Source organism: Bombyx mori, chromosome 13 (genome assembly GCF_030269925.1).
Source record: "Bombyx mori chromosome 13, ASM3026992v2".
Classification (NCBI taxonomy): domain Eukaryota; kingdom Metazoa; phylum Arthropoda; class Insecta; order Lepidoptera; family Bombycidae; genus Bombyx; species Bombyx mori.
The window spans coordinates 3196782-3224744 of record NC_085119.1 but is presented as its reverse complement, the minus strand read 5'-3'; the positions used below and the strand labels follow the sequence as shown (position 1 = coordinate 3224744).

Sequence of the window (27963 nt, the reverse complement as noted above, 5' to 3'; positions counted from 1 at the left end):
GTTTCTCGCCGGATCTTCACAGCGGGTCGCGATTCCGATCCGGTAGTAGATTCATTCGCGAAGCAGCTACTCTTGAGTTGTTAGGTCTCCTTCGGAGGCGCTCGGGCAGCTGTTAGCAAATCCCACCCCTCCTGGCTGAGCCTTTGCTCGTCCACCTGCCCTGGTGAAACTGGAAAGGCCTCCGGGCCACCAGTAATCCTTCAATCATAAAAAAAAAAAAAAAAAAAAAAAACGTGGGGAGACAAATGCCATTTGCAAATGATAGTCCCAAAATCGAAGGTATCACATGTCCTACAGCTATACCACACAGGATTCTCGGGTGGGAATTTGGGGGTAAAAGGACTCTTTTGAAATTGCGAGAGCGATTTTACTAGATCCATTGCCGAGATGATTTTGAGGACCGGTGTCATAAATGTCGTAATAGTTGTGCTACAGTTAAAGGTTCTCACACACGTTGCAATGGTGCGGTGAAATGGTACTGCTTTTGAGCGCCGTGGGAAAAAATCGCATTGGATGTCGCAGGCCTGTTCCCGGAAAGTGGCAGTAGAAACAAATACTTCATGGTGGTGATGGATTACTTCACAAAGTGGCCCGAAGTCTTCACCATTTGTAATCAAGAAGCCTCGACGATCGCCAATGAATTAGTACACGAAGTGTTCTGCCGGTTTGGAGCACCCTAGAAATACACAGTGACCAGGGAAGGAATTTCGAGTTTTATTGCTTAGGTTGGTGGACGAGCTCACAGCCCACCTGGTGTTAAGTGGTTACTGAAGCCCATAGACATCTACAACGTAAATGCGCCACCCACCTTGAGATATAAGTTCTAAGGTCTCAGTATAGTTACAACGGCTGCCCCGCCCTTCAAGCCGCAGCCCTTCAAACGCATTACTGCTTCACGGCAGAAATAGGTAGGGTGGTGGTATTGGGTATCCACAAAACTAAAACCAAATTTTATCACACGTAATCCGATGGAATGGTGAAACGTTTTAATCAAACATTGGAGAAATATCTGGCGAATTTTTTTTTTAAGGGATTTTATGACCTGGTAACTGAGACCCTTAAGTCATGTCTTATTTTATTGTATATTCATATTTTTATGAAAATTGATATTATGGAGTGAAATGAAATGAAGATGATTAATTTGAGACATTAATCAACTGGGATGAAATTAAATGGGATGATATGAGATGAAATATAATCTCAGTAAAATGGTGGTCATTTACTAAGATCTTTTCAGTGGACTTTTTGGAGGATCCCGAGAAGTTACGTCCAGCGGCTTTGTTTCATTTTCCCACATTTGTGCACTTTCACAGATATTAAACAGTTAATAAATCACCATTATTACACATTTAAACCCGAAGAAACACTAAATAGACAAAATAAAACAAATCACACAACTTCACTCCTCGCGTTCCCGCCAAATAGTCCATCTGGCGAAAGTTTTGGAAAATAGCACAGCTAATTAAGTAGGCATCCCTATTTGGATAGTATCGGAACATCTTCCGGATACTATTTAAAATTAATCTGTACTGGTTACCTAGCAACATCCCATCTGACATAATTTGTAAACAAACATTGTCACGAACGCATAAAAATTGAAATTTGAAAAATACAAAATTAAATAAATAAATTATATTTGGTTCTGTGTTCATCGTAGGTAGAACTTATAGCGTTGGCCAATGTGTAAAGTAATGTGCTGAATTAATTATGACGGCGCCAAAAGTAAGAAAAAAATATAAACGTAATGTGCATGGTACCCAATTTGTTTTCTAGTTCCTTAAATAATATTCTGAGCTCTGGAGATGGTTTGTTTGCGCCATCACTGGCGAAAACAACATTGGTACAGCTATCAAGTGATCAAAAAGCACTCCTCTAAACACACCAGTAACTAACCAAATAACCTTCCCGGAAACCCTTCCTTCCCGTTATCATAGTCATTGTACTGATTGTAAATAGTATAGAAAACCATAAAAACTTTTGCTTAAACTAAAACTTTCTAAATATGAAAATAATAAAATTGATTTACATCTGCAACAATTTATAAAATAAAATAATGTTTATTTACAGTTATTATCTTCTATTGATCAACCTCACGGCCTTGGTGAGTTGTACTTTTTGTGGCAGAAGGGTGAATCCCATACATTGCTAGCGACCACTGGTACGGATGCCACTGTTGTTATCCATAATAGAAATGGACAGTTGGTAGAAAGGATTAAGCTATCGGGGTAAAGACAATTTTTTTAAATATAAATATATTAACAGATATACTAAGTTTACTAAGGTTATGTTTTTAGTCAGTTGGTGATTGGTGGATTTTAACTTTTGAGTTAAATGGGTATGGAAAAAGTAAGTTTATGGAGTGTGCAGTACGGGTAGACCTTCTAGAAGGTGAACCATTAAAGGTGGCTTAAGTTGCTGCTCTTGGTCAGTTCAGGACTGGTAGTTCTGGTAAACTGTGAGCAAACCTAATTTAGCCATTGGTAGCCTCTGGCAGAGGTTGTGCTTCCAAATAAAAATGTCCAGGTTGTATTTGCATATCGACGCTTGAAAGGCAAGCGTGACTAAGAGACAATAACTGCTTTGTACATAAATGATAGGTAATAACCATATTGGATGCGCAAAAAAAAAAATATTTCTAGGTCTATTAAAATCATTCCTACAGCTAGATTCGTTAAAATATTTTTTTTTAGGTATTTCAACTTTAAATTAGTCTACTGTAAAGTTCACGAATTGTCGCTTAGTCCCGTTTGCCTTTCAAGCGTCGATATTATGATTTTGGCCTATAACAATAGCATATGTTGGCAAATAGTATCTTAGTTAACTGTGACCATGAACTCTATTTTCACTTACCGAAAGTATTCTTTATTCATTCGTATACAGTAAGTGTAGTAAACTATTCCATATTATTTAAAACCCTTTGCTTTCTTCCATTTTTCATGAGACAATTCAAACACCTCTTAACAACAACAACCCACTTCTATTTCTCATATTTCAATAGATTTGTACTTTAATGTTTGCCTGTACATATACATCAATAGACATTTCTTACTGTAACTTTCTTAAAGTATTAGTTAGTATTTACTTGTATCTAGCGGTAGGCAGCGGCTTGGCTCTGCCCTTGGCATTGCTGAAGTCCATGGGCGACGGTAACCACTCACCATCAGGTGGGCCGTATGCTCGTCTGCCTACAAAGGCAATTAAAAAAAAAAAACATATTTCTGATTGTTATCATGACACAGTAGTCTGTTTTGATTTGAAGGTTGAAAAAGCTGTTATACAATACAATTGAGATTGCAACATTATGTCTGCATTCAAGTGTGGATAGTAGATAGGAGTACCGGCGTATTGCAGGCTCTGATAATTATCACACTTCACAACTTCTATGGGTCTACCAAGCCAATCATAAGAAAATGAAAACCGACTATAAAAGCAAGAGCACATCTCTCTTTCTATAATTTAAATGGAAATGGAAAGCTTTTTAAACTAGTTGTTCCAACAGACTTTTTTTGCAAACAAACCTCAATTGGGAGTAATACAAATATTTTAAGAATAATTGTAACTACGAGGGCTCCACTAAAAGTATCGGGAATGGAATATTTCCACTGTTCCTGTCATATTAAAATCTTTTTAATTGAAAACTCCTTGGTTTTAAAAATCGAATACCATTTATTTATTTAAAAAAAGATTCTCGGTCTTGTCACGAGGTTTTGTCAAACTTGTTTAGTCGTTGAGAAAATGGAATTGACTCGAGAAAATTCAAGAGCGATGATTTATTATGACTTTCGAAGTGGTTTAACACAAAAACAGTGTGTTGACCGGATGATTTCTGCATTTGGTGATGAAGCCCCATCCAAAACCACAATTTATCGCTGGTTTGCTGAGTTTCAACGTGGACGTGTCAAGCTCAGTGATGATCCCCGTCAAGGTCGTCCAAAAACTGCAGTCACCCAAGAAAACGTTGATGCTGTGCGTAAGCTGATTGAGGAAGATCGACATGTGACATACCGCGAAATTCAGGCAACTTTAGACATTGGCATGAGTCAAACACAAATAATCTTGCATGAACAATTAGGTGTAAAAAAATTGTTTTCCCGATGGATACCGCATTCGCTCTGTGAAGAGCAAAAAGCGGCTCGCGTTACTTGGTGCGTCAGAACTCTCGAAAGATTCCACGCAGGATCCTCAAATGCTGTATACAACATTGTATCAGGTGACGAATCCTGGATATACGCGTACGAACCCGAAACAAAAAACCAGTCACGAGTTTGGGTGTTCGAAAATGAGTTAAAGCCAACAAAAATTGTTCCTTCACGGAGTGTTGCAAAAAAAAATGGTGGCCACGTTTGTCTCCAAAACTGGCCATGTTACGACTATTCCTGTTGAGGGACAAAGAACGGTTAATGCAGAATGGTATGCTAGCATTTGTTTGCCACAGGTCGTTTCTGAACTCCGTAAAGAGAACTGCAACCGCCGCATCATCCTCCATCACGACAATGCGAGTTCTCACACCGCGCACAGAACAAAAGAGTTTTTAGAGCAAGAAAACATAGAATTATTAGACCATCCGCCGTACAGCCCCGACCTAAGCCCTAATGATTTCTATACTTTCCCTAAAATAAAGAATAAATTGCGTGGACAGAGATTTTCATCACCTGAAGAAGCTGTGGACGCTTACAAAACGGCCATTTTGGAGACCCCAACTTCCGAATGGAATGGTTGCTTCAATGATTGGTTCCATCGTATGGAAAAATGTGTCAAATTTCGCGGAGAATACTTCGAAAAGCAATAAATACATTTTTAAATAGTAATGTTGTGTCACTTCGTTAATTCCCGAAATTTTCAGTGCCGCCTAGGTATACTGAGACCTTAGAATTCATATCTCAAGGTGGGTGTTGGCATTACGTTGTAGATTGTCTCTTACGTGGTAGAGTCTATGGATTCCGGTAACCACTTAACACCAGGTGGGCCGTGAGTTCGTCCACCCACCTCAGCAATAATAATAATAAAAAATCCTGATTGATGCAAGTGTTCTCTAATTATAACTATACTTAGACCTTAGAACTCATATCACAACGTGGGTGGCGGCATTTACGTTGTAAACGTCTATGGGTTCCGGTAACCACTTAAAACCAGTTGGACTATGAGCTCGTTCAGCCATCTAAGTAATAAAAAAATAAAAATAAAATAAAATGTTATTCAATGCGCATTTCATTTTTTATTTATGTACACTTAAATCACACAAATAATTTATGGTTAAGTTATAAACTTCCAGACTATGTGCAGATATGGAATGGGACAACGATGGAGATTATCTAGCCATTATTACACCTAATAGTAATGCAGTTTTACTTTGGGAATGCCATGCTAATAAACGGTTGAACATTGAGACGGGCCTGCGTGAACCACCTTCGTGTCTTGCTTGGGCTTACGAAGAACCTTTACTAGCAGTTGGTACACATAAAGGGAATTTAGCCCTTTATAATCATCATACCACAAAGTGAGTAAGAATCATCGCTTTTATTGATTGATGTAGACTTTGAAAATTAATAGCTAATTCCAATTCACAAGCAGCAGTTACTGCTCACGCGGAAAACTTTCCATACCTTCTATTTCTATTGTATGATCTATCTTTTTTATAATCTTAAATCATGCGTTAGGTGAAAGCAGTAAAGATATAATTCATTTTAGAGTTGCTAATCTAACATTTAAATTTTTTTTGCTGTTTCGATGGGAGTACGAGTTCATGGCCCACCTGATACTAAGTTGTCATCCGGGGCCCATACATTAATAAAGTGAATGCCACCACCAACCTTGAGACATGAGTTCTAATCGAAATGCATTACTGCTTCATGACAAAAATAGATAAGTTGGTGGTAGGTACCTGCACGGACTCAGAAGACGTCCAACCACCAGTAATTATTAAATTCTATTCCAGGAGAATTCCAATAATAGGGAAACACAGTAAAAAGATATGTTGTGCTGTATGGAATAAAGACAACATACTTATACTTGCTTCAGAAGATAAGACATTGTCCATAAATAATTCAGATGGAGACACACTCAGGATAATATCACTAAGGGATACTCCTAATGATTTGCAAGTTTCTGAGATGAAGACAGATGAACGAGTTGCAGGGGAAAATACAGTAAGTTTTTGGTGCTATTGTGGTGTTTGAAATCCATGAAAATAAAGAAGAAACAATAAAGCCAAAATCATGAGTTTTGTTTAAAATCAACCTTATCGTATTAAATTTGCTATTGTCTTGTCTTAATCGCGTTTTATTATGTGCATTTTTGTTTTTTTAACATAAACAGTATTTTTTTCTTTCAGGTAAGCCTTATTGTTGGGAAACGCACATTATATCTTTACAATCTTTTGAATCCCGACAACCCAATAGAGTTAGCATTCCAACAACGTTATGGTTCCATAGTTTCGTACAAATGGTATGGCGATGGTTACATTCTTATAGGGTTCAGTGCTGGATTCATCATATCAATATCGACACACATCAAAGAGGTCGGCGAAGAATTGTTTCAGGTCAAGAACCATAAAGATAGTTTGACCGACATAGCGGTGTGTAACGGGCAGGCCGCTTCGTGTGGGGATGGACAGTGCGTATTAATTCATAGTTATATGTGTACAACTGGACCAAGCTAAGTTTGCACCTCGCTGGAATGCGGCGCGCCGCCCGCGTCCCGCGATCGTCCTGTCGCGTCAGTACGGTTAGCATCTTTGTCGCCGACACGCGACATACGAGTTTTCGTCTCCCTATCCGTTGAATTTGAACAGTAAAAAAACAATTTAATTTTTTTTTACTGTTCTTGTTAGGTTTTTTGTTGAAGTTTAGTTATATTATCCGATCCACTAACGGTGCTTTTAGGTACTTCAAGCACCGGTCACCGTTCTCGTCGAACCCGTCGCTTGCGACGAAGGGCTCGACGAGTAAATTAACCCTCAGACACAGCCCACTGAGTTTCTCGCCGGATCTTCTCAGTGGGTCGCGTTTCCGATCCGTTGGTAGATTCTGCGAAGCACGGCTCTTGCTAGGGTTCGTGTTAGCAACGTCGTCAGGTTTGAGCCCCGTGAGCTCACCTGCTAATTAAGGTTACGCTGGAATAGCCTCTCAAGACTACAAGCTTAGGTAGGAAAAAAAAAAAGCAAACTTAGCTTGGTCGAGTTGTACATTCGTAGCATCTCTTGCTGTCAATTTTTTTTAAATTTTTTATTTGTTGCTTAGATGGCTGGACTAGCTCACAGCCCACCTGGTGTTAAGTGGTTACTGGAGCCCATGGATATCTACAATGTAAATGCGCCACCCACCTTGAGATATAAGTTCTTAGACCTCAGTATAGTTACAACGGCTGCCCCACCCTTCAAACCGAAACGCATTACTGCTTCGCGGCAGAAATAAGCAGGGTGGTGGTACCTACCCGTGCGGATTCACAAGAGGTCCTACCACCAGTAATAATGAATGCTTTACTGTTCAGGTTAAAGTTGATCTCAGTTTGGAATAATGGTGAGGTGAGTGGATCGGTGATGCCGACGGGGGGAGCCGAGCGTTGCGGGTGGAGCTCCGACGGAAGGTTACTAGCGACTTCCGGGCGAGGGTACCTGAACGTTTACGTGACCACGCTACCCCCCCTGTACGCTACATACGGAACCAGAGCTCTCACTCTGACCAGTCTCACTGAAGTCACGGTTTACCAGTGCATCGGGGTCGAGGATGCCCCCGAACCTATTAATAAATGTAAGTTGATTGGTGAGCTTAATATTAATTTGCTTAACTAAATTGAGTTAATCTTTGGACTATTTTTCTCATTCGTATACGATCCTCCTAATTCTAGGCGATACCTACTAGAGTTTATAGACGATGCTAATGCTACCGAATGAATATTTAGTATTTGAGTTTGGGTCGATTTTGTGCTATTTTATGGTACGTAGTTTAGTATTACTATTTTATATCGACTGGTCTCTATCGTTTTTTTTTTTTTTTTTTTTTTTTTTTTCTTAGATCGGTGGTCGAGCTCACAGCCCATCTGGTGTTAAGTGGTTACTGGAGCCCATAGACATCCACAACGTAAATGCGCCACCCACCTTGATATATGAGTTCTAAGGTCTCAAGTATAGTTACAACGGCTGCCCCACCCTTCAAACCGAAACGCATTACTGCTTCACGGCAGAAATAGGCAGGATGGTGGTACCCACCCGCGCGGACTCTCAAGAGGTTCTACCACCAGTAAAAAATTATATTAATTATATAAAAATTATATTATAATTATACCACTAAAAAATAATATTGACTTTGGTCGCCACTTTCGTTGCCAGCTGTCGGGGCTACGATCCTTGACAGTCACTGTTCGCCGTGTCGCTGTCGTTGTTAACGTTCATGAGGGTCGACTACAATCGACCGCCTATGAGGAAGTAGTAGTAGTAACTTAAGGAGGCCCGAAATGGTTCATCGTTCTCGTCGAACCTGTTGCTTGCGATGAAGGTCTCGGCGAGTAGATTAACCCACAGACACAGTCCACTGAGTTTGTCGCCGGATCTTCTCAGTGGGTTGCGTTTCCGATTCGGTGGTAGATTCTGCGAAGCACTGCTCTTGCTAGGGGTTACTGTTAGCAACGACGTTAGGTTTGAGTCCCGTGAGTTCACCTACTAGTTAAGGTTACGCTGAAATGGTCTCTCAAGATCATCAGCTTTAAGAGGGAAAAAAAAGCCCGAAATGCAAACCCATGTCGCGTAAGGTAAGTACACTGAGAATTTATATCTCAAGGTGGGTGGCGCATTTACGTTGTAGATGTCTATGGGCTCCAGTAACCACTTAACACCAGGTGGGCTGTGAGCTCGTCCACCCATCTAAGCAATAAAAAATAAAAAAAACCTGACACGGTGTTGTGTACAGCGGAGCCGACAGCTCTGGCGACCTACGCGCTGCCCGTGGAACCGACTCTAATAGCGCTGGGGGGCTCGCACTTGTGCTGCGTGCACGGCTCGGACGCCTGGTTCTACCCGCTGTCGGCCGCCGCCGGCCGCGCCCGCCCCCGCCCCCGCCGCTACCCCGCGCCCCTCGACCGCCTGCGCCTCGCCGGGGACTACGCCGCCGCGCTGTTCGAGGGCCGTGCCATGCTGCACACCGTATGTACCTTCCCTCACCGGAGCCGCCCCCACGGTGCCTTCAATTTTTTATTTTTTATTTATTGCTTAGATTGGTGATCAAGCTCACCGCCCACCGGGTGTTAAGTGGTTACTGGAGCCCATAGACATCTATAACGTAAATATGCGCCACCTATCTTGAAATATAAGTTCTAAGGTCTCAAGTATAGTTACAACGACTGCCCTGCCCTTCAAACCGAAACGCATTACTGCTTTACGGCAGGGCGGTGGTACCTACCCGCGCGAATTCACAAGAGGTCCTACCACCAATAATATATTCTATACCGAGCACAATCATAATAATATTCAGGGCTATATTATCTGTAGGAAAATTCGAATACAATCGATAACTAAGGGTACAACTACATACTAAAGATAAATTTTCTACGGGACGGATGTAATTGCTGGGGTAGACAGATTTTGATCTGAATGTTTTTGTCGTAAACATATACGCAAGTCTATCTAGAAAATGTCGTAAACTCCTTTCAGATTTTTGTGACATTTGTTTTTCTTTATTAGATAAAAATAAATCCGACAAAAGGGCACAAATTCACATTTGGCTAAATAAATACCAAATTATTTTGATTAAATCCACGTAAATTTTACGAATTATGTTAATGAATTGATTAAATATTGTGGGTAGGCTACATTGCTCGTAGAGCAGATGGCCCCTGAGGCCGCAAAGTTCTCGACTGGCGACCGTGTGCAAAAAAGCGCAGCGTGGGTGAGCTGCCCACGAGGTGACACGACGACCTGCTAAAAGTCGCTGGAGTTTGCTCGTTGCGGGCTGCATAGGACCGGTCATTGTGGCGAACCTTGGGGGAGACATATGTCCGGCAGTGTACGTCCGTGGGCTGGAAAAAAAAGCTTAAAAGGAGATTGCATGGGCGAATTTCAGCTTTTTATATTTAAGCGTACATTGAACATATAAGGAACTAGCTTTTGCCCGCGACTTCGTCCGCGTGGAATAGTTCACAAATAATGCTTTATTTTAGAACAAATGGCTAGCATAAAAACGTTATAGTGAGCCAACATATAGACATATGCTGTCGCGGTCTTTTTTTAGATCTTTTAAAAGGGAACAACTCTGTCATACATTATTTTAGCGAAACTATAACCGTTTCTACAGCGCACGCAGCGGAAGATCTCAAAACCCGATTTTGTTACATTATTTATTGGTGCTCCGCTTGTATTGGTCGTAGCGTGATATTATATTATAGCCTTCCTTAATCTAACACTGAAAATTTTTTTCAAATCGGACCAGTAATTCCTGAGATTAGCGCATTCAAACAAACAAACTCTTCAGCTTTATAAAATTATAAGTATAGATTAGTATTAGTGATGCTCCAAAATAACTAAGGATGGGAAGATCGATAGGTACTCAGTTAAATATTCGTTGAGAAAATCTTTTGTCAGTTGTGCGAATGTAAAATTGCACAGATTGAACAACCGGACTCGTCTCAGGCCGAAAGGGAATGCATGATGTTTCCCGAACCGCACATGCAGGGCGCTAAGATTGTGGACATTCATCTCACCGCCGACTTTTTTATATTCATCACAGATGTAAGTAGATAACTCGACCTTTAAGCTTTTTACAAAGAAAGAAAGCCAGCGTAGTGTGTGTAGGTAGCCCTCGATTTTCCATAAATTACATTAATATTTTATAACTGAATACAATAATAATATGATACTTATAATAAACTAGCGTTACCGAGATATTTTTACGAAAGTGGTTTTACTTGTGGCAACAATATGCCATATTTTGATCTATCAATGGTAGTTACCAAAATTCTTCGTATTTCCACCACTAAACTATACGAGACTTCGAGCTTATGTCAAAATATGCGTGGCGCCATGTTCCTTGTCACCTTAGATTACGTCTGGTGGGTAGAATGAATAATCAGTCGCTGTAGTGTGAAAGACAGTGACATCTTAGAGAAATTGATGGTCACTGGAAAGGTCGAGGGCAAGCGACTAAGAGGCAGGAACCCGACCCGTTGGACGGACCAGATTCGTGCAGCCCTGGATACCACAGTGCACGATGCTCTGCACTCAGCTGCAGATAGGAACAGATGGCGGTGCACTATAAAAAACAATCTGTTTCAAGGCCATGACCACGACCCTCAGTAATGAGGAAACCGACGCAAGGAGGAGAGAGTAGTGTTTATAACTTAAAGTGATAGCGGTCAACGTCGAGGCGTCGTCGTAAACACGTCATTTCGGATCGTCCCAATTCACTCAGTGTTTTTGGATTTTTGGGACCTCAAGCACCGGTCATCGTTCTCGTCGAACCCATCGCACGCGATAAAGGGTTCGACGAGTAAATTAACCCACAGACACAGCCTACTCACTTTCTCGCCGGACCTTCTCAGTGGGTCGCGTGTCCGATCCGGTGGTAGATTCTGCGAAGCACTGCTCTTGTTAGGGGCTAGTGCTAGCAACCTCCTAAGGTTTGAGCGCCGTGAACTCACCTGCTCGTTCGGCGAATCTAGTATAATCCCTCGAGATTACTAGAATAGGTGGAAAAAAAAACATGTGTGCAATTCACACGCGGTAGAAGTGAAACCTTCAAAAATTAAAATACAATTATTTTAAATGTCTAAGTATGTGTAAAATTTTGTCATATTAAGTAAATAATTGTAAATCATCTTTTATAGTATGAGGTAGCGCGTTCTGTGAATACAAGAGGTTTCATAGACACGTTAGTATTAAAAAATCTCATAGATGGCGCTGTATTAATGTGTTCTATCTCATTCTCTCGGCGGCTCAATCCTATACATTTATGTGTTTGTGTCTCTGTGGACTTATTTTTTCGTTTCATCGAGTTTGAAATCACGACGTTTGACTTTAAAAATATTGTCTGATCTGCGCGTGTCGCAACTCGCACGCAGCAAGGTCACGTGGAGCACTTCGGCGTGGAGGAGTGGCGCACGAGCGTGCGGCATCGGGCGGCGGGCGCGCTGTGCGCCGCGTACGGCGACATCAGCGGCACGCGCGCCTGCCTCGCCGACACCGCGCGCCGCCTGCTCGTGTACTGCCCCGCCGCGCCGCACGACCTCTGCCCCCTGCGCGAACCGAAACTTTTCAGGTAACTCCTTCTTTTTTTAAGGGATTTTATGACCTGGTAACTAAGACCTTTAAGTCATGTCTTATTTTAATTTATATTCTTAAGTTTATGAAAAATGATATTATGGAGATTAATGAAATGAAGATGATTAATTTGAGACATTAATCAACTGGGATGAAATTAAATGAAATGAAATGAGATGATACGGGATGAAATGTAATCTCAGTAGAATGGTTATCATTTACTAAGATTTTTTCAGTTGACTTTTTTGGAGGATCCCGAGAAGCTATTTCCAGCGGCTTTGTTTCATTTTCCCACATTTGTGCACTTTCACAGATATTAAACAGTTAATAAACCACCATTATTACACATTTAAACCTGAAGAAACACTAAATAGACAAAATAAAACCAATCACACAACTTCACTCCTCGCGTTCCCGCCAAAAAGTCTAACTCCTTCGGACCAGTGTTGCCGCTGGGCCAACATTGGGTTGCCGTACTGGTGAAAAAAATCTACCGTATTTAAACAAAAATTGCCGTACAAAGTAATTCAAAGTTTATTATTATTTATTTCTAGATTAGAAATTAAAATAATACATATTTTTCACTCCTCTCTTCTCATCAAATCTGTATTATTGCCTAAAGTAAGTTCAGTTTCAATAATCTGATCTTTTCCGTAATTTCATGGTTTTTTTTTCATTTATTGATCATTTCGGGGGTTGGCTTAAAGCTCATACTATTTTGCTAATATTGTTCCATTTATGGTAGATGTTAAGAGGCGGTTTCTTTGTTTTGTTTTGATTAGGTTTACTGCACTGAAGATTCTTTTTTATACACATTTTATACATTAACTCATGTATCACTACACTGCACTTTTTCAAATGTCAAAATGAAGCTACACTTGCTAGTACAAACAATGAAACAAGAGCGAGGCGACTTGAGGAGACGACTCGAAGAGCAGGCGTTGTAGGTTGTAGGGAATTCCCCGTACCATACATATTGTCTATTACAAGAGTTGGATGCGCTTATGTTTACGCAAAAAGTATTCACGTTCTGTAATCACTTTAGATACATTAATTGTTTTTTTAGCTTTATGCTCTTGTTGCCGTATTTTAGAATACGGCAATGACCACTCTGCCGTATGCCGTACTATTTGTCTTTTAGAAGCATGATTGCCGTACGAAACGGCAATTGCCGTACATTTGGCAACGCTGCTTCGGACATACATAATGTGACCATACGTCCCGCTTTGGACGGGATTGTCCCGCTTTCAGGCTGTACGTCCCGTTGTCCCCAACGAGAACCAAAATGTCCCGCTTTTATTTATCTGTTGTGCTTGTGTTTATTAGAAACTTACCGAACACTTACTTATCCCAAATTTTTATTGTATTACAAAATACATACTAAAGTAATTCTAATTTTGCTGTAGAAAAGTAGTTTTTTGTTGCGAAATTATTTATAAATATTATTTTAAGGGTAAGTTGGTGTAAGAATTAAGATGTCAGTGAGGGTAAGATACCATAATAAATTATTTCAATTAATTTTTTAAACCATTTTTTTATTTTGTTCTTAAATATTACATCTTACCAAATATTACATCTTACCCCGACATACCCTATATTATTATATGTATTTATTTATATACGAAATACCGTAAGCGTCCCGCTTTGACACGAAAAAAAAAAGGTCACGTTAGAGATACATCATCACACCCATTGCCACATACGAAAGATCTCTGTCTATCCTGAGAATCTACCTCTAGAATTTTTCATAAAGCCTGTGATGAAAATCCTGTCGAAATATGATGGTCACGACCCTCAGCAGTGAGGAAACGACGCGAGAAAGAGAAAGTCTGTGGTCAAATTGAGAATAGATTGACAATAAATAATAATGTTAATTTTAAATGCCCAGCAAAGCGGGCGAATACGGCTAGTATTTTATAATATGCAGTGATCGTAATCGAAATAGGTACCTACCAATGGGTATTTACCACCACTCTTGCCTGTTTCTGCCGTGAAACAGTAACGTGGCTTAGGGGTTAGCCGTTAACTTACTTACTGGCGGTAGGACGTCTTGCGAGTCCGATGTTTTAAACTTCGCGGTTGTTTACATTACACACATTACTTTTACGGGTAGAGTTACACACTTAAATAATAGTAATGCGTGTGTGTGTATGTGGGCCTGTACATGTGTGGAATAAATAATACATTGTTGCAATTTGTTTATTCTGTCTCAGAGGGGTCATCTGGGATATTTGTTTGTCGGATCGGAACGTGTTTATCGTGTACACGGATGACAAAATTGACACATACTACTACGTGTCGAACTCTATAAACGGATCCCACGTTGACCTGGTCGCGAGCACCAGCATCCTGCCTGGCCAGATCCCTCTCATACTGTTCTCCGGCGACGTGTACTGCTACGCAAGCGGGGGCAGGTCAGTTGAACGAATTAATTATTTCAAGGAAGGATAGGGAATGAGAAATCTTGTTTTTTAATATTACCCGTGAAAAGTTTTAAAAAAAATCGATTGAGCGCTGCTGTTCTAACCAGGGGCTCAGTCAAATCACCGCTTACGGCTGAGTAATCATGAACATTGGTTGGAAAAGAAGCGATTTACCGTTTTCCTATGGTGCGCTTGGTAAAATTCAATAACTAACATTTTTATATTGTTATAATGTATTATTTTACTGAAGTCTATGAGCGACGGTGACCCCTCATCATCGTATAGGACGTATGACCAGTCTGTTTTCGAACTTAATTAAAAGATCAGTTACTATCTTTCCTCCATTGATTGTAAATGTTTTTTTTTTACCAAACTGTCTTAAATCTGTCACTGAAAATTGAACTATAAAGTCTTGTACATACGAAGGGTTTTTAATATTTTTTCATTACCTTCATAATTGTTTTCTTCGCAGCATCATAAAAGTTCCATTAGATTCGCACAACACGAGCGGGCTGGCGGACCCGGACACCGAGAAGCGGGTCGCCAACCAACGGAAGCACATCGAGAAGATGCTCCTCCTGAGGAGGTTCAGTGACGCCTGGCTGTTCTGCGACGCGGTCGACGAGCCCGACGTGTGGCGGAGACTCGGCGAGGCGGCCATCGCCGACCTGAATGTGGAATTTGGTTAGTTGAATCTGAACACCTTCAAATCAAATTAAATAAAAAAAATTATTCAACATAAATGAAAGTACCTACTTGTTGAACGTCAAAAAGAACTACCGTCAAATTCACAAAAACTAGCCTCCGTCCTGAGACGAACTGGCTAGAAACTCAGCGGGCATGTCTTTTTTTTTTAAATATTAGATAAATAAAAAATTAATATTCATTTTTACAATGAGTGTTCTTGATTTGTGAATGTATTTCCTTTGTGATTTTTCTTAGGTGGTTTGTGAAGTCTGCCGTTAAATTACAAAATACTATTAAATTCTTTTTGGTTTTAATGTGAGAGTAATATTGTGAGAGTAATAATATTGCGCGTCTTGTAGCTGTTGAGTCCCGTTCAGAAGTGAAGGTGGTTGTGTGTTTTGTCACGTCGCGGGGCTCGCCGGTCCGCCGGTTTGCCGCCCCCTCCCTCGCCGCGCTGTCTGCGTCTCTCCCGACTCTGCGAAAGAGGAGTTGATGCGTAAACAATGAGTATTTTAATGTAACAATTATTGCAATATTGAAATGCCCGGAGCGACCAACTCATTCCCACATTGTGTAATCTTCTAGATAGTCATTGACTTTATAGTAAGCTTTATTGCACAGATGTTCTTTAATAGTTTTCTTAAACCCATGTATATGTAGGTTCTGAACATCTTGCGGGAATTCGTTGTACTGTTAAGTTACTGTTAACGCAGTCAGAGGTACCCAGCCGCCGTCGCCCGCCGTGTGGTATAAGCCCGCTGAGTTTCTCACCGGGTCTCCTCATTGGGTGCGGCTTCGATTCGGTGGTAGAAACATCCGGGAAGGACCTGCGGGGCGGCTACTTGCAGGCCCCTTGCCTCCCGGCAGAACGCTAAAGACGTTCTGACGAGGCTGGGAAGGTATACAAGTCAGCAGGAATACACCTCTATATAGAGATAGAGAGAATATAGACGATAACACTAAAACACTCGTCGGAGTGAAGGGATCAAAAATTTAACCTCACATTTAAAAATGGTGGGGCATATTGTAAGTCTACATTGATAGCATTGTGCATTGTTATCCCGCCCGGGTAAGTATCCGCATTCTGCTCATTTCTGCTGTTGTTATATAATACAATTGGGACTTCGACTTCGGATCTCAAGATTGATGACGACGTTCACGTGAAGTGTCAACACGTCCTTCGAATGTGGTTTACTGGACCTCTTGTGAGTCCGCATGGGTAGGTACCACCACACTGCCTTTTCTGCCGTGAAGCAGTAATGCGTTTCGATTTGAAGGGTGGGACAGCCGTTGTAACTATACTGAGACCTTAGAACCCATATCTCAAGGTGGGTGGCGGCATTTCCGTTGTAGATGTCCATGGGCTCCGGTAACCACTTAACACCAGATAAGCTGTGGGCTCGTCCACCAATTTAGCGTAGATCCCAAACGAACACCCATTATACCCGAACTTGAGGTTAATAATAATAAAGGCGACATTAAACTTTGAGAATGTTTGTGTGTGGTAATACGTCGGCCATGCCCGCAGCGATACGTGTGTACACTCGGCTGAGCGACGTGGGCACGGTGTGGGCGCTGGAAGACGCCGCGCATGTTGAAGATTTGTCGGTGCTGTGGTGAGTTCAATGCCTCTTCGCAACTACGCCATGTTTAGGTCATTGAATGAATACGTCAAAGGGTCTTTTCGGTGAAAACGTGAGGAGCGCATTTTTGAAGCGAAACTTCTAATGCGACTTCCAAAGAGGTTGCGTTAAACGTGTAACGCTACCATGAATAGAAAGAGACAGAGCGAGAGCGAATGCGCGACACTCAACCGCACGCGCATAGTATACCTGTTACAGCGCGAGTGCTAGCAACGAGTAGCGGCCAATATTTTAATGAAGTATTTAAAACTATAGGTATACAGTCGTGATCAACTAATTAGGGACAATCTCTAGTTAAGCCAAATTGTGAATTTTATTTTTTATTTTTCAACGAGTCTTAGCAATATTCCATATCTTTTACATGTAAGTGTAATCAGTCATTTATATGCGCGATTATACAAACAATAACAACTTCTTAAACATTAAACCTCTTTACAGTATAGCTGATACAATATCATAGTGCTATTGGTTCAAAGAAAGCTGGCTAGCCATTTAATTAGGGACACTGAGGTTATTCCGTTCTAATTTCAAAATTGGAATTTTAATACTTTTTTGTTTCTTTTCTTATTGTTTAGTGGTCGTTTTGGCGGCAATCCAGATTTTTTATTTTAAGTTTTGAGAATTATTTTAAAGACAAAAATGGGCAAAAATAAAAGTTGCGATTCAACACTACGAAAAATTATCATGAAGTTTGTCGAGCGTGGTTGGTCATACCGAAGGATAGCATAACATTTAAATTGTTCAAAAACTATGGTATGCAATGCAGTGCAACATTTCAAGCGCTATAACACAGCTTTAAATGTGTCGATAAAAACCACTCTGCAAGAAGATAGAATGATAACCAGGTTAGCTAAGAAATAGCCGTTTCTAGGCTCTATTTTAATTAAACACGAAGTGTTTGGGGCAAACGAAAGAGCCGGTGTATCTGCGAGGACCGTTCGACGACGTTTGGTAGAAGCAGGGTTGTTCGGAAGAGTGGCTCGCAAAGTACCGTTGTTAAAGAAAGAACATAGAAATGCTTGGTTGGGCATTTGCACGTAAATATGGACATTGGACCTACGCCCAATGGCAACATGTACTTTTCTCTGACGAGACCAAGGTTAATTTGATTTCTTCAGATGGAAGGCAATATGTACGGCGTCCTGTAAAAGCGGAAATGAATCCAAAATTCACAAAAAAACATGGCGGTGGAAACATTAAAATATGGGGTTCATTTTCTGGATGTGGAGTGGGACCTGTGAGGAAAGTTCAGGGTAACTTAGACCAACATCAATACAAGGCAATATTGGAAAAAACTATGCTTCCCTATGCTGAGGAGCATCTCCCTATTATATGGACGTTTCAGCAGGATAACGACCCGAAACATACCGCCCATTCAGTCAAGTCGTTTCTTACCAGTCAGTTTGTATCGGTGCTAGATTGGCCAGCAAATAGCCCGGACCTCAACCCAATTGAGCACCTTTGGCACGAAATCAAGAAAAAAGTTGCCACTTATCGTAATACAAATTTGGATGAACTTCATGAAGCTTTTTGTAAGACATGGGCAAACATTCCTGTCGAAACATGTCAGAAACTGATAATGTCTATGCCACATCGGTGTCAAGCGGTAATTACTAACAAAGGTTTTGCTACTGGGTACTGATTTTACACGTAATAAAATGGAGCTGTTCAAGATATTATAACATTGAAGATTATAAGTTTTGTGTAACTGTATTTTTCATTATACTTTACTGTCCTTAATTAAATGTCCACTACAGAATTGTACCTTAATATTTAATACATGTTTAATCTTTGATATTAAATACTTTTTGTATTTATTAAATCTTTTCTTTACAGCCATTTATAGCATAATAATCGGACCACATTATGCAAATAATAGGTGCTGAGAAATCAATAGGGTTTTATATTTAAATGTACATAACCGGTTATAGCCCTTCACTATCTTGAATGTCCCTAATTAGTTGACCACGACTGTATGTACATTTATTTTCTATATATAATTTGTTGTATAAATATTGAAGATGTCGCATCTCTTATACACAGCATTCCCTATTACAAGATCAATCTGATTTAAAGATGACAAATGAAGAAAACCACAATACTACCGACGAAAAAGAAGTTTCACTTCATCCACGTGCACCAAGTAGCACGCGCACCGTTTTTTGTTTATTGCTTAGTATGGTAGACGAGCTCATGGCCCACCTGAAGTTAAGTGGTTACCGGAGCCTCATCTCCGTGGGCTGTGTCTGATAGTTAATTTACTCTTCGAGCCCTTCGTCGCAAGCGACGGGTTCGACGAGAACGATGACCGGTGCTTGAGGTACCTAAAAGCACCGTTAGTGGATCGGGAGGATCCGAGATGACGTGTAATATTAATTGTAGATCGATCGGCAAAAGGATTTTTTGCATAAGAATTATGGGTGTAATGTTGCGGTTGTATTGTCACACAGTGGCATGCTATGCGCCTGCGTGGGCCAGGGCGCGGCGGCGGCTCGGTGGGCGGAAGGCTCGCCCCTGGCCCTAGAGCTGGCGTGCGCGCGCGGCTTGTGGCGCGACGCGGCCGCGCGGGCGCTCGCCGCCGCCCCGCTGCACGCGCCGCTCGTCACCGCGCAACACGCGCACCACCTCGAACTCACGTATGCATACATACAAACACCCAATGCTACATGTCTAATCTCAAAGCTGGGAACAGCAATATCATATTGTGGCACCAACTGTGGTTTTGTCGCAGTGAAATGATACCACCAATTACAATTTTATATTTAATTAAAGAGCGATCAAATACAAATGTTAATAGCTAAGCATCCAGCGTATGTTTGTCTCCAACTCAACCGAATGAAAATATTTTGCGAGTACCGTTGAATATTATATATAGTGCGATGCTCCAGCGCAGGGCCGTACTCAGCGCAGGGCCGCACTCAGGCTCGCTACAATATCACACAGTACGACACTGCTCTGTGTAGTACGCGTGTGTTTTTAACTTCTCGATCGCCGCTAGGACCTGATAGATCTACATTTGCCGCTAGAGGCGCTGCTCCTTACAAATTTGAGTTAACTTTTACGCGATCGATAAGTTAAAAAACTCACACTAAGCATACAGATCACTAGCTAGATCAAGATGTATGACCCATTATGTTTTCTGAGGTTAAATGTCTATTTCTGCTGCGTGGGGCATTCCGATTTAAGTTATTTAAAATGTAATAGAGATGAGACTTCGGTTTTGTGAAGTGATGCTATACTGGAGGTGATATCTACAAGCTCTGATGATCCCTATAACATGAGATGAACTGTGCAATGAAGACAGATTTGCTGTCATTTATTATTTCTTCATCTTCCAGAGCCGATTATCACGAGGCACTGGCCAACTACGAGAAAAGTATAATTACCGAGAATTTAGACGATGCGAAAGTAAGGGAACACAATAGGAAGTGCGAGGCCGGTATAGCGCGTACTGCGATCCGCTGCGGTGACGTCATGCGCGGTGTTACCACTGCCATGAAACTCGCCGATGACGTCACGCTGCTCAAGGAATGCGCTCAGCTCTTAGAAGAAGAGAAGCAGTACAGTCACGCGGCCGCTCTGTACGATCACGCCGGTAACACCGAACGAGCAGCGTCTCTATACATCAAACTGAAATCTTGGCTCAAAGTCGAAGCCCTGTTACCTAAGATCAATTCGCCCAGCATCCACATTCAGTACGCCAAAGCAAAGGAAGCGGAAGGTCGCTACCACGATGCATTAAAATCGTATCTGAAGGCTCAGGATTACGAAGCGGCCATCCGATTGAATCTCGATAAACTTGAAGACATCGACGAGGCAGTTCACTTAGTTCAAGAAACGAAATCGGTGCAAGGGGCGAAAATGGTCGCCAATTACTTTCAGAACAGCGACGACTCGAGCTCAGCGATAAAGTTCCTAGTGATGTCGCTTTGTTACGACGACGCATTCCAGCTGGCCAGGAAGAACGGGAAGCTGCAGCTGTACGGCGAGATACTGATCCAGACGTCGCAGGCTCGTTCGGAGGATTTCAAGAGCTTGGCCTTGCATTTCGAGGGGGAGAAGAATCATTTGTTGGCGGGAAAGTTTTACTTCCACGCTGCCGATTACAACAGAGCCATGTCGCACTTGCTGAAGGCCGGCGGCTCCGAAGAAGACGAGAATGAGGCGATCAGTGTAGCCATCGACGCGGCCGCGGCTAGCGACGACGAACGACTAACCAGGAGGTGATTATATTATTGCAAATCCTTTAGTTTCCATGTAGCGCCGCGAATAGCATTGACTCCATTTTTTTAGGTGTCATAGAAGGCGATCCAGGGTTTCACTGGAGAATGGTCAGTAGTGTTCTCTGACTATTATACCAGGGTATGGTGATTGGCATTTACAAGTGGTGGGGTATATTTTTAAGTCAGTACAACCATCCTGTCTATTTCACGAGTTCTGGTTTGGGGCCGCGCGACATGCCCTTTTATAATATAATTGAGACATCGACCTCATGTTGTGACTGGCCCCGATACCAGCTAACCCTCGAATATGTAACACGGGTTTACTAATTTAGAATAGTTTTGTTTCGCAAACTCAATCCAGCTCTTTATTACGCGTAACTAAAGCAGCCGTGAGCTAACCTAAAAATGGGCAGATTATGAGGGTTTGAAAAAAGAGTTATGTATGACATGACTTCGTTTAATACAATTATGGATTACAGTCTCTTGTAACAAAAAAATACCAAGTTATAGTGGATGACGGAAACGTCTTTTGCAGACACTGGTGGGCTTCAGGTCTTTCTTGATGGTCCTTAATCCTACAGGGATGAGGGGGGAGACATTTTTTTTAAGTTAATCTTGGTATTTTCTTCCAGGTTAATAGAGTTACTGTTGGGCGAGACTGACGGGACACCGCGGGAGCCACGTCATTTATTTAGGTTGTACATGGCCAAGAAACAGTTCATGGAAGCGGCCAAAACTGCGGTGAGCGCTTCAACAAAACTTTTGGTCTTTGTTGTTCTTGGTTATATTTAAACTGATGTGAAGTATCGTCTAGAGTTTAGAGCAGCCTTTCCCAAAGTGGGCGATAACGCCCCCTTGTGGGCGCTGCAGGCTGAAAGGGGGGCGGTAACAGATCCAGAAAAAAAAATGGGAGCGTTGTACAGAAGCTTGGGAGGCGATTTGTAATTTCATCTAAGAGGACTCTTAGACACCGACTAAGCTCTCACTATAGTGGTTTTTAGGTATGTATGTGAAAATATGGGGGCGCTAAAAAATAATTTATTCTCAAAGTGGGCAGTAAACAAAATAAGTTTGGGAACCCCTGGCTTAGAGGAATGTTATTAGGAATAAGTGATTTTTTTGTTTTTGTTTTCTTACTTCTTTCTTGTAATTACTTAAGGTAGGTTTGTCATTACTGGTGGTAGGATCTCTTGCGAGTCCGCACGGGTAGATATCACCACCCTGCTTATTACTGCCGTGAAGCAGTAATGTGTTTCGGTTTGTAGGGTGGGGCAGCCGTTGTAACTATACTGAGACCTTAGAACTCTTATCTCAAGGTGGGTGGCGGCTTTTTACGTTGTAGATGTCTATGGATTTCGGTAACCACTTAACACCAGGTGGGCCGTGAGCTCGTCCACCCATCTAAGTAATAAATAAAAAATACATGTATATCGACATAGGTACCTATACAATACGATATTTTCATACGATAAGATCTACTCGTATGTATATAATACGACGCGAATTAAAAGATTGGTATTGAGTTCTATATAGTCTACATAACATTTCACACAGGTGATTATATGCAACGCGGAGTGTCGCAGCGGCCGGTACCGGGAGGCGCGCGCCGTGCTGCGTGGGGCCCGGGCCGCCCTGCGCCGCCCCCCGCGTGACCTCCGCCACGCACTGGCGCTGCTGCACTCCTACATATTGGTGAGGACATGTGTGACGCGGGGGGCGCGGGGGACAGGGGGGGGGCTGGGGCTGGAGACAGGGGGAGTGGGGGAAAGGGGGGCGTGGGGTGCACTAGGAGCGCGCTGTCTCGCACGCTCTATCTAATCTAATCATATACTAATAACCTACAAATATAATTTAATACTTTATTTTTGGTTAGACGGGTGAACAAATTCAAGATCCACTTTGTGTTAATGCCGAGTTTACATTACGAAATTAGTGTCATGCATGTTGAGCTCAGTTTCACGAAAGTAGTTTCGATATATGCGAAAGTAATTTCGTTAAAAAATTAGTGTCGCGAAATCCACAGTATTGCAGTAACCATGGCGCCTTCAGCATCAAAGCTATAATTTGCTATATTCAATGTAGCTAAAGAAATGCTTATATACCTATAAACTTAAAAAAAGACTATCAAGAAAAAAAAAGTTGGTAGATTCGAGGATGGTCAACAAGAAGGCATTTAGGTGCAATGAAGTTAGTCTCTGAATTAGCAGATGAAGATCCTAAGAGTTATAAAAACTATTTTCGAATGAGTGAAGATAATTTTGATTTTTTACTATAGGTGTTTCGGGACCCTTGTCATTGATATTCATTAATAAGATCTATATTTTTTTCTGTACTCCATCATTGGTTTGCCATTTTCAACGCTTGAAGCGCGTCCGAACTAACAATACACACGTCCGCACAGCGCAGGCCCTTTCGCGACATTAGTTTCACGTCGCGTCTACACTATGAAATTAGTTGCATGACACTAATTTCACCAAAAAATCGCGCAGGGCACGAAACTAATTTACATGCATGAAATTAATGCATGCATTACGAAAGTATTAAATTACACGTGAAACTGTTGGTAAAACTAATGTCACGAAATTAATTTCACGCCACTAATTTCGTAATGTAAATTCGGCTTAAGTGTTTGAGTTAAGTCAAGATTTAAATTATAAGCTTAAACATTATTATCGTTCTATTGTCAAAGACTTTACTTCTATAATCACATATTTCGCCAATGCTACACTATAGACAAATAATATTAAAAATACAAAATAGGAGTTTTTTTCGCAGTTGTCAATAATGGTTCAGGGCGTTAACAGAAGTGAGAAAATTAAATAACACAATTAACACAACTAAATAACAATCGGAGCGTTTATTCGTGACTGAACTTAAAAAGTCAAAAGCAACGGAGCTTGCGGGCGCAGCCGCATGTTATGACTACGAACAATTTTGTTTAGGTACATAAACTGTGTCCCTACAGTCGCCTTAATCTATTCTCAATTTGACCACAGATTGATAAACAATAAACTTAATCTATTCTCAATTTGACCACAGATTGATAAACAATAAACAAAAGAGTATATATGCGTGTGTCTGTCAAATACATGGTAGTGTGTGTAATGTTTTCTTTTAATTGATTTAAAGTATCTTTCATGCATAATTAAAAAAATATTAACATTTTGCACTCCTCTATATTCTCTGTAAGTGTGAGAAATTTCATACTCCTCCGTCCGCGCAATTTCCGTAAGAAGGGGTACAAAGTTTTTGCTTCACGTATTAATGTATAGACATCGTCTGCGGGCAGGTTCGCACGCACGTCCGCCGCGGCAACCACGAGCTGGCGGCGCTGCTGCTGCTGCGCATCGCTGATGAGGTCACCTTCTTCCCTTTGCCTCAACGTAAGGACCACGCAACGTACACAGAACTAAAGCGCGCCGCAATCCTCCCGAACTAGACTCCGATCGTAGCGCCATCTACCGGATCCAATACTGATTCTTAATTATGTTCAAACATTCAAACGCGTGTTCAATATAATTTCTCTGGAATAGAATAGATTTGTACTGATTATGGAGGGTAGAGTTAAGGGGAACCGTGGGAGAAGCTTGAAAAAGTCCACTTTCAGTACTGAATAACAGTTCAAAAATCCTCCAGAATGGCGCTAGCATAGGCACAGGGTATGATATGAATTGAGCAGCTGTTAACTGATTGAAGTATGCAGAGTTAGGAAATTTAGTATATTTAATGACTAGAGTAGGTAGTTAGTGACAGTGTAATATACAAGACCTCACATGTTTACGTAGTCCAAACTAATTTCGTCAATATAACCTAAAATTATTGCTGTGGTAAAACGTGGAGACATCGGTTGCATTTATTTATCAGCTTTTTGTGATTTTGTAGTGCCTACAGTTCTTTCGTCCTTATTTATTTCTCGATCTTATTCTAATAACTTTCAGCGCCTTTTCTAAAATTTACCCGGTTGCTACTGTAGCGCCACCCTTATTTAGCAGATTTTAACGGATACTTTTTTACACACAGAGACGGTTCTCCTTACCTCTCTACCCTCCATAGTATAGATCATTCTAAACCATTTCCAGATCAAGTATCGATCTTGACATCGACGGTGATCGAGTGCAGTCGCGCGGGCCTCAAGCACCAGGCCCACCGCTGGGCCCGGGCCCTCATGCAGCCCGAGCTCAGGTCTCAGGTATGGTTTGGAAGATGACGGCTCGAAGTACTCGAATCTGTCTACACTGGCGGACATATGAACCGCATCCAAACACAAGGCGACTGAAATAAATATTTAAGTATATAAAATAACTATAGATTGGTATTATTTTGTATATTGTTTTTCGGATGAAATATTCTTGTTATTGTACCCATTGAGTTTCACGCTGGATCTTCTCAGTGGATCGAGTTTCCGATCCGGTGATAGATTCTGCGATGCCCTGCTCTTGCTGGGGACAGTGTTAGCAACGTCGTCAGGTTAGTGTCCCGAGAGATCAACTACTCGTTAGGTTACGTTGGCATAGCCTCTCAAGGCTACCAGCTTACCAGGCTAAGCTTAGGTGGAAAGAAAATGAAATTGTTACATTTAAAATTGTTTTTTTTATCAAACTATTATTATTTTTTATTGGACACTCTTGACGCATTCGTCGGGCTATCCAGTCAACTGCTCAATCCGTTTTAGGTTTTTTTCAAAAATTAACAATATGAAAGGTATTTTAAAGGAAATGAAGTAAGTATTCTGCGTTAACAGATCGATCCGAAGTATTCGAAGAAGATCGAGTGCGTGGTGCGTCACGTGCCGCGCGGCGCCCCGCCCCCGCCCCGCGCCGCGCCCTGCCCCCGCTGCGCCCGCGCGCTGCCCGCCGCCGCGCTGGCGTGCGCGCACTGCGGCGCCGACCTGCCCTTCTGTCTCGCCACGGTAGCCGCACTCCTACGACCACACGTGGCGGACTTAATCTGCATTGGCGGTTTTTTTATCCTACCTATGCCTAGAGACTATTTCAGCTTCACCCTAACATGTAGGTGAGCTCACGGGGCTCAAACCGGAGTGGTGCTAACACCGGCCCTAGCAAGAACAGTGTTTCGCAGAATCTACCACCGGATCGGAAACGCGACCCACTGAGAAGATCCGGCGAGAAACTCAGCGGGCTGTGTCTATGGTTTAATTCGCTCGTCGAGCCCTTTGTCGCAAGCGACGGGTTCGGCTAGGACGGTGACCGGTGCTTGTAGTACCTAAAAGCACCGTTAATGGATCGGGAGGATCCGTAATGACGTGTTTTGGACGACGTCGACTGTTTACCATTCGGTCTACAGGATCGGGTATGTAGTTTCCAGCGGCCACGACAAGAGGGTTCTCATGTCGTGCCACCTTCTCAAAGCGAATGGCTGTATTTACAACGGCTATCGGGCTATCTGCCCTAGAGGGCGCCACATCCATTCCACAGGAAATTCTGCCAAGAATCTAGTCCTATGCAAGAGGCGTCTAAAACGGCTTGCACGTTGTTTCTTAATCACTCTCCGGTCTCCAAGCTGGTATACAGAAGGTGCCATAAACTCTTACCTAGACTTTTGGGCGTCGATTTGCCTCGACAATATGGTCGACTTATAGGAGTCTAGCATCGCCCAGCACGGTTTGTCGATGATGAGAATTGCGGCCAGGATGAAGCTTATTTATTTATTTTTACCACGTAGATAGGTAAACGGACTCACTGTCCTCACCGTCCATCTGGCATGGTTGCCGGAGCCCATTAACTGCCTCTGACCGTTATGGCCGCTAGTTTTTAAATAATTATAGTTTTGTTTGTGACAGGGAATGCATATCGTCAAAGATGATTTAACTGCGTGTCCCGAGTGCGACTTCCCAGCCATTCTCAGTGAATTCACAGAGTGAGTGTCATGTGTTAGTGCAAGTGTCTATATCTCTTAGTTCATCCGTTAAACAGATGATTTGTAATTTTTATTAAGGGATTTTATGACCTGGTAACTAAGACCTTTAGGTCAAGTCTCATTTTAATTTTAATTAAAACTGCACGATCACTTTTTTATATATGAAAAATGATAATATGAAGTGAAATGAAGTTGATTAATATGAAACATGGCATGACATGAAATGAAATGAGATGATATGGGATGAAATATAATCTCAGTAAAACAGATTTTTTCAGTGGACTTGTTGGAGGATCTCGAGAAGTTACGTCCAGCGGCTTTATTTTCTCACATTTGTGCACTTTCACAGATACTAAACAGTTAACAAACCACCGTTATTACACATTTAAACCTGAAGAAACATTAAATAATCAAAATAAAATAAATCACACAAATTCACTCCTCGCGTTCCCGCCAAAAAGTCCGATGATTTATAATTGGAATATCAATTACAGATTACTCCGCGATGAAGGTAAGTGTCCGATGTGTGACGAGAGCGTGGACTACCGACGGCTGGTCAAAATCGACGATGTCTCAATTTACTTGGATTCTAACACTAGTGAGTAAGATTCAAAATCGACATTTCGAATGTCAAGCAATAATTTAGACAAGAGCGACTGTAATCGGAACTTTAAGCACTACACATATGTATGTCTGAATTATAATGTGATTTGTTACACCGTTAGGTTATTTTGTGTTTATGATGATATAATTAAAAACTGTGATTACGATCCGTCCATTAAATAAATTAAATAAGTTTTGCAGTGTTTTATTTAATAGTACGGTTCTGCTTCCTTGTATTATGAAATGTTGTGTATTTAAAACTA

General features: G+C 41.6%; 1 protein-coding gene across 4 annotated transcripts; it reads left to right on the top strand.

Annotated features, from left to right (window-relative positions):
• Window positions 1-1502: 1502 nt before the first annotated feature.
• On the top strand, window positions 1503-27894 carry LOC101745089 (WD repeat-containing protein 19). 4 transcript variants are annotated; one of them, XM_062671715.1, is made up of 21 exons: window positions 1503-1753; window positions 2068-2225; window positions 5273-5497; window positions 5936-6146; window positions 6332-6612; window positions 7489-7748; window positions 8904-9136; window positions 10595-10717; window positions 12046-12242; window positions 14458-14658; window positions 15140-15351; window positions 16883-16970; window positions 19448-19633; window positions 20336-21220; window positions 21853-21961; window positions 22775-22912; window positions 24510-24603; window positions 25300-25409; window positions 25962-26129; window positions 27021-27097; window positions 27592-27894. In XM_062671715.1, the coding sequence occupies exons 1-21, from the start codon at window positions 1745-1747 to the stop codon at window positions 27701-27703; spliced, it is 4077 nt and encodes a 1358-aa protein (XP_062527699.1). In that variant the 5' UTR covers window positions 1503-1744; the 3' UTR covers window positions 27704-27894. The 4 variants fall into 4 exon arrangements, with proteins under 4 accessions (XP_062527699.1, XP_004928116.2, XP_062527700.1 ...); XM_004928059.5 differs by having other exon boundaries at window positions 1504-1722; XM_062671716.1 differs by having other exon boundaries at window positions 1504-1741.
• The last annotated feature ends 69 nt before the right edge of the window (window positions 27895-27963 follow it).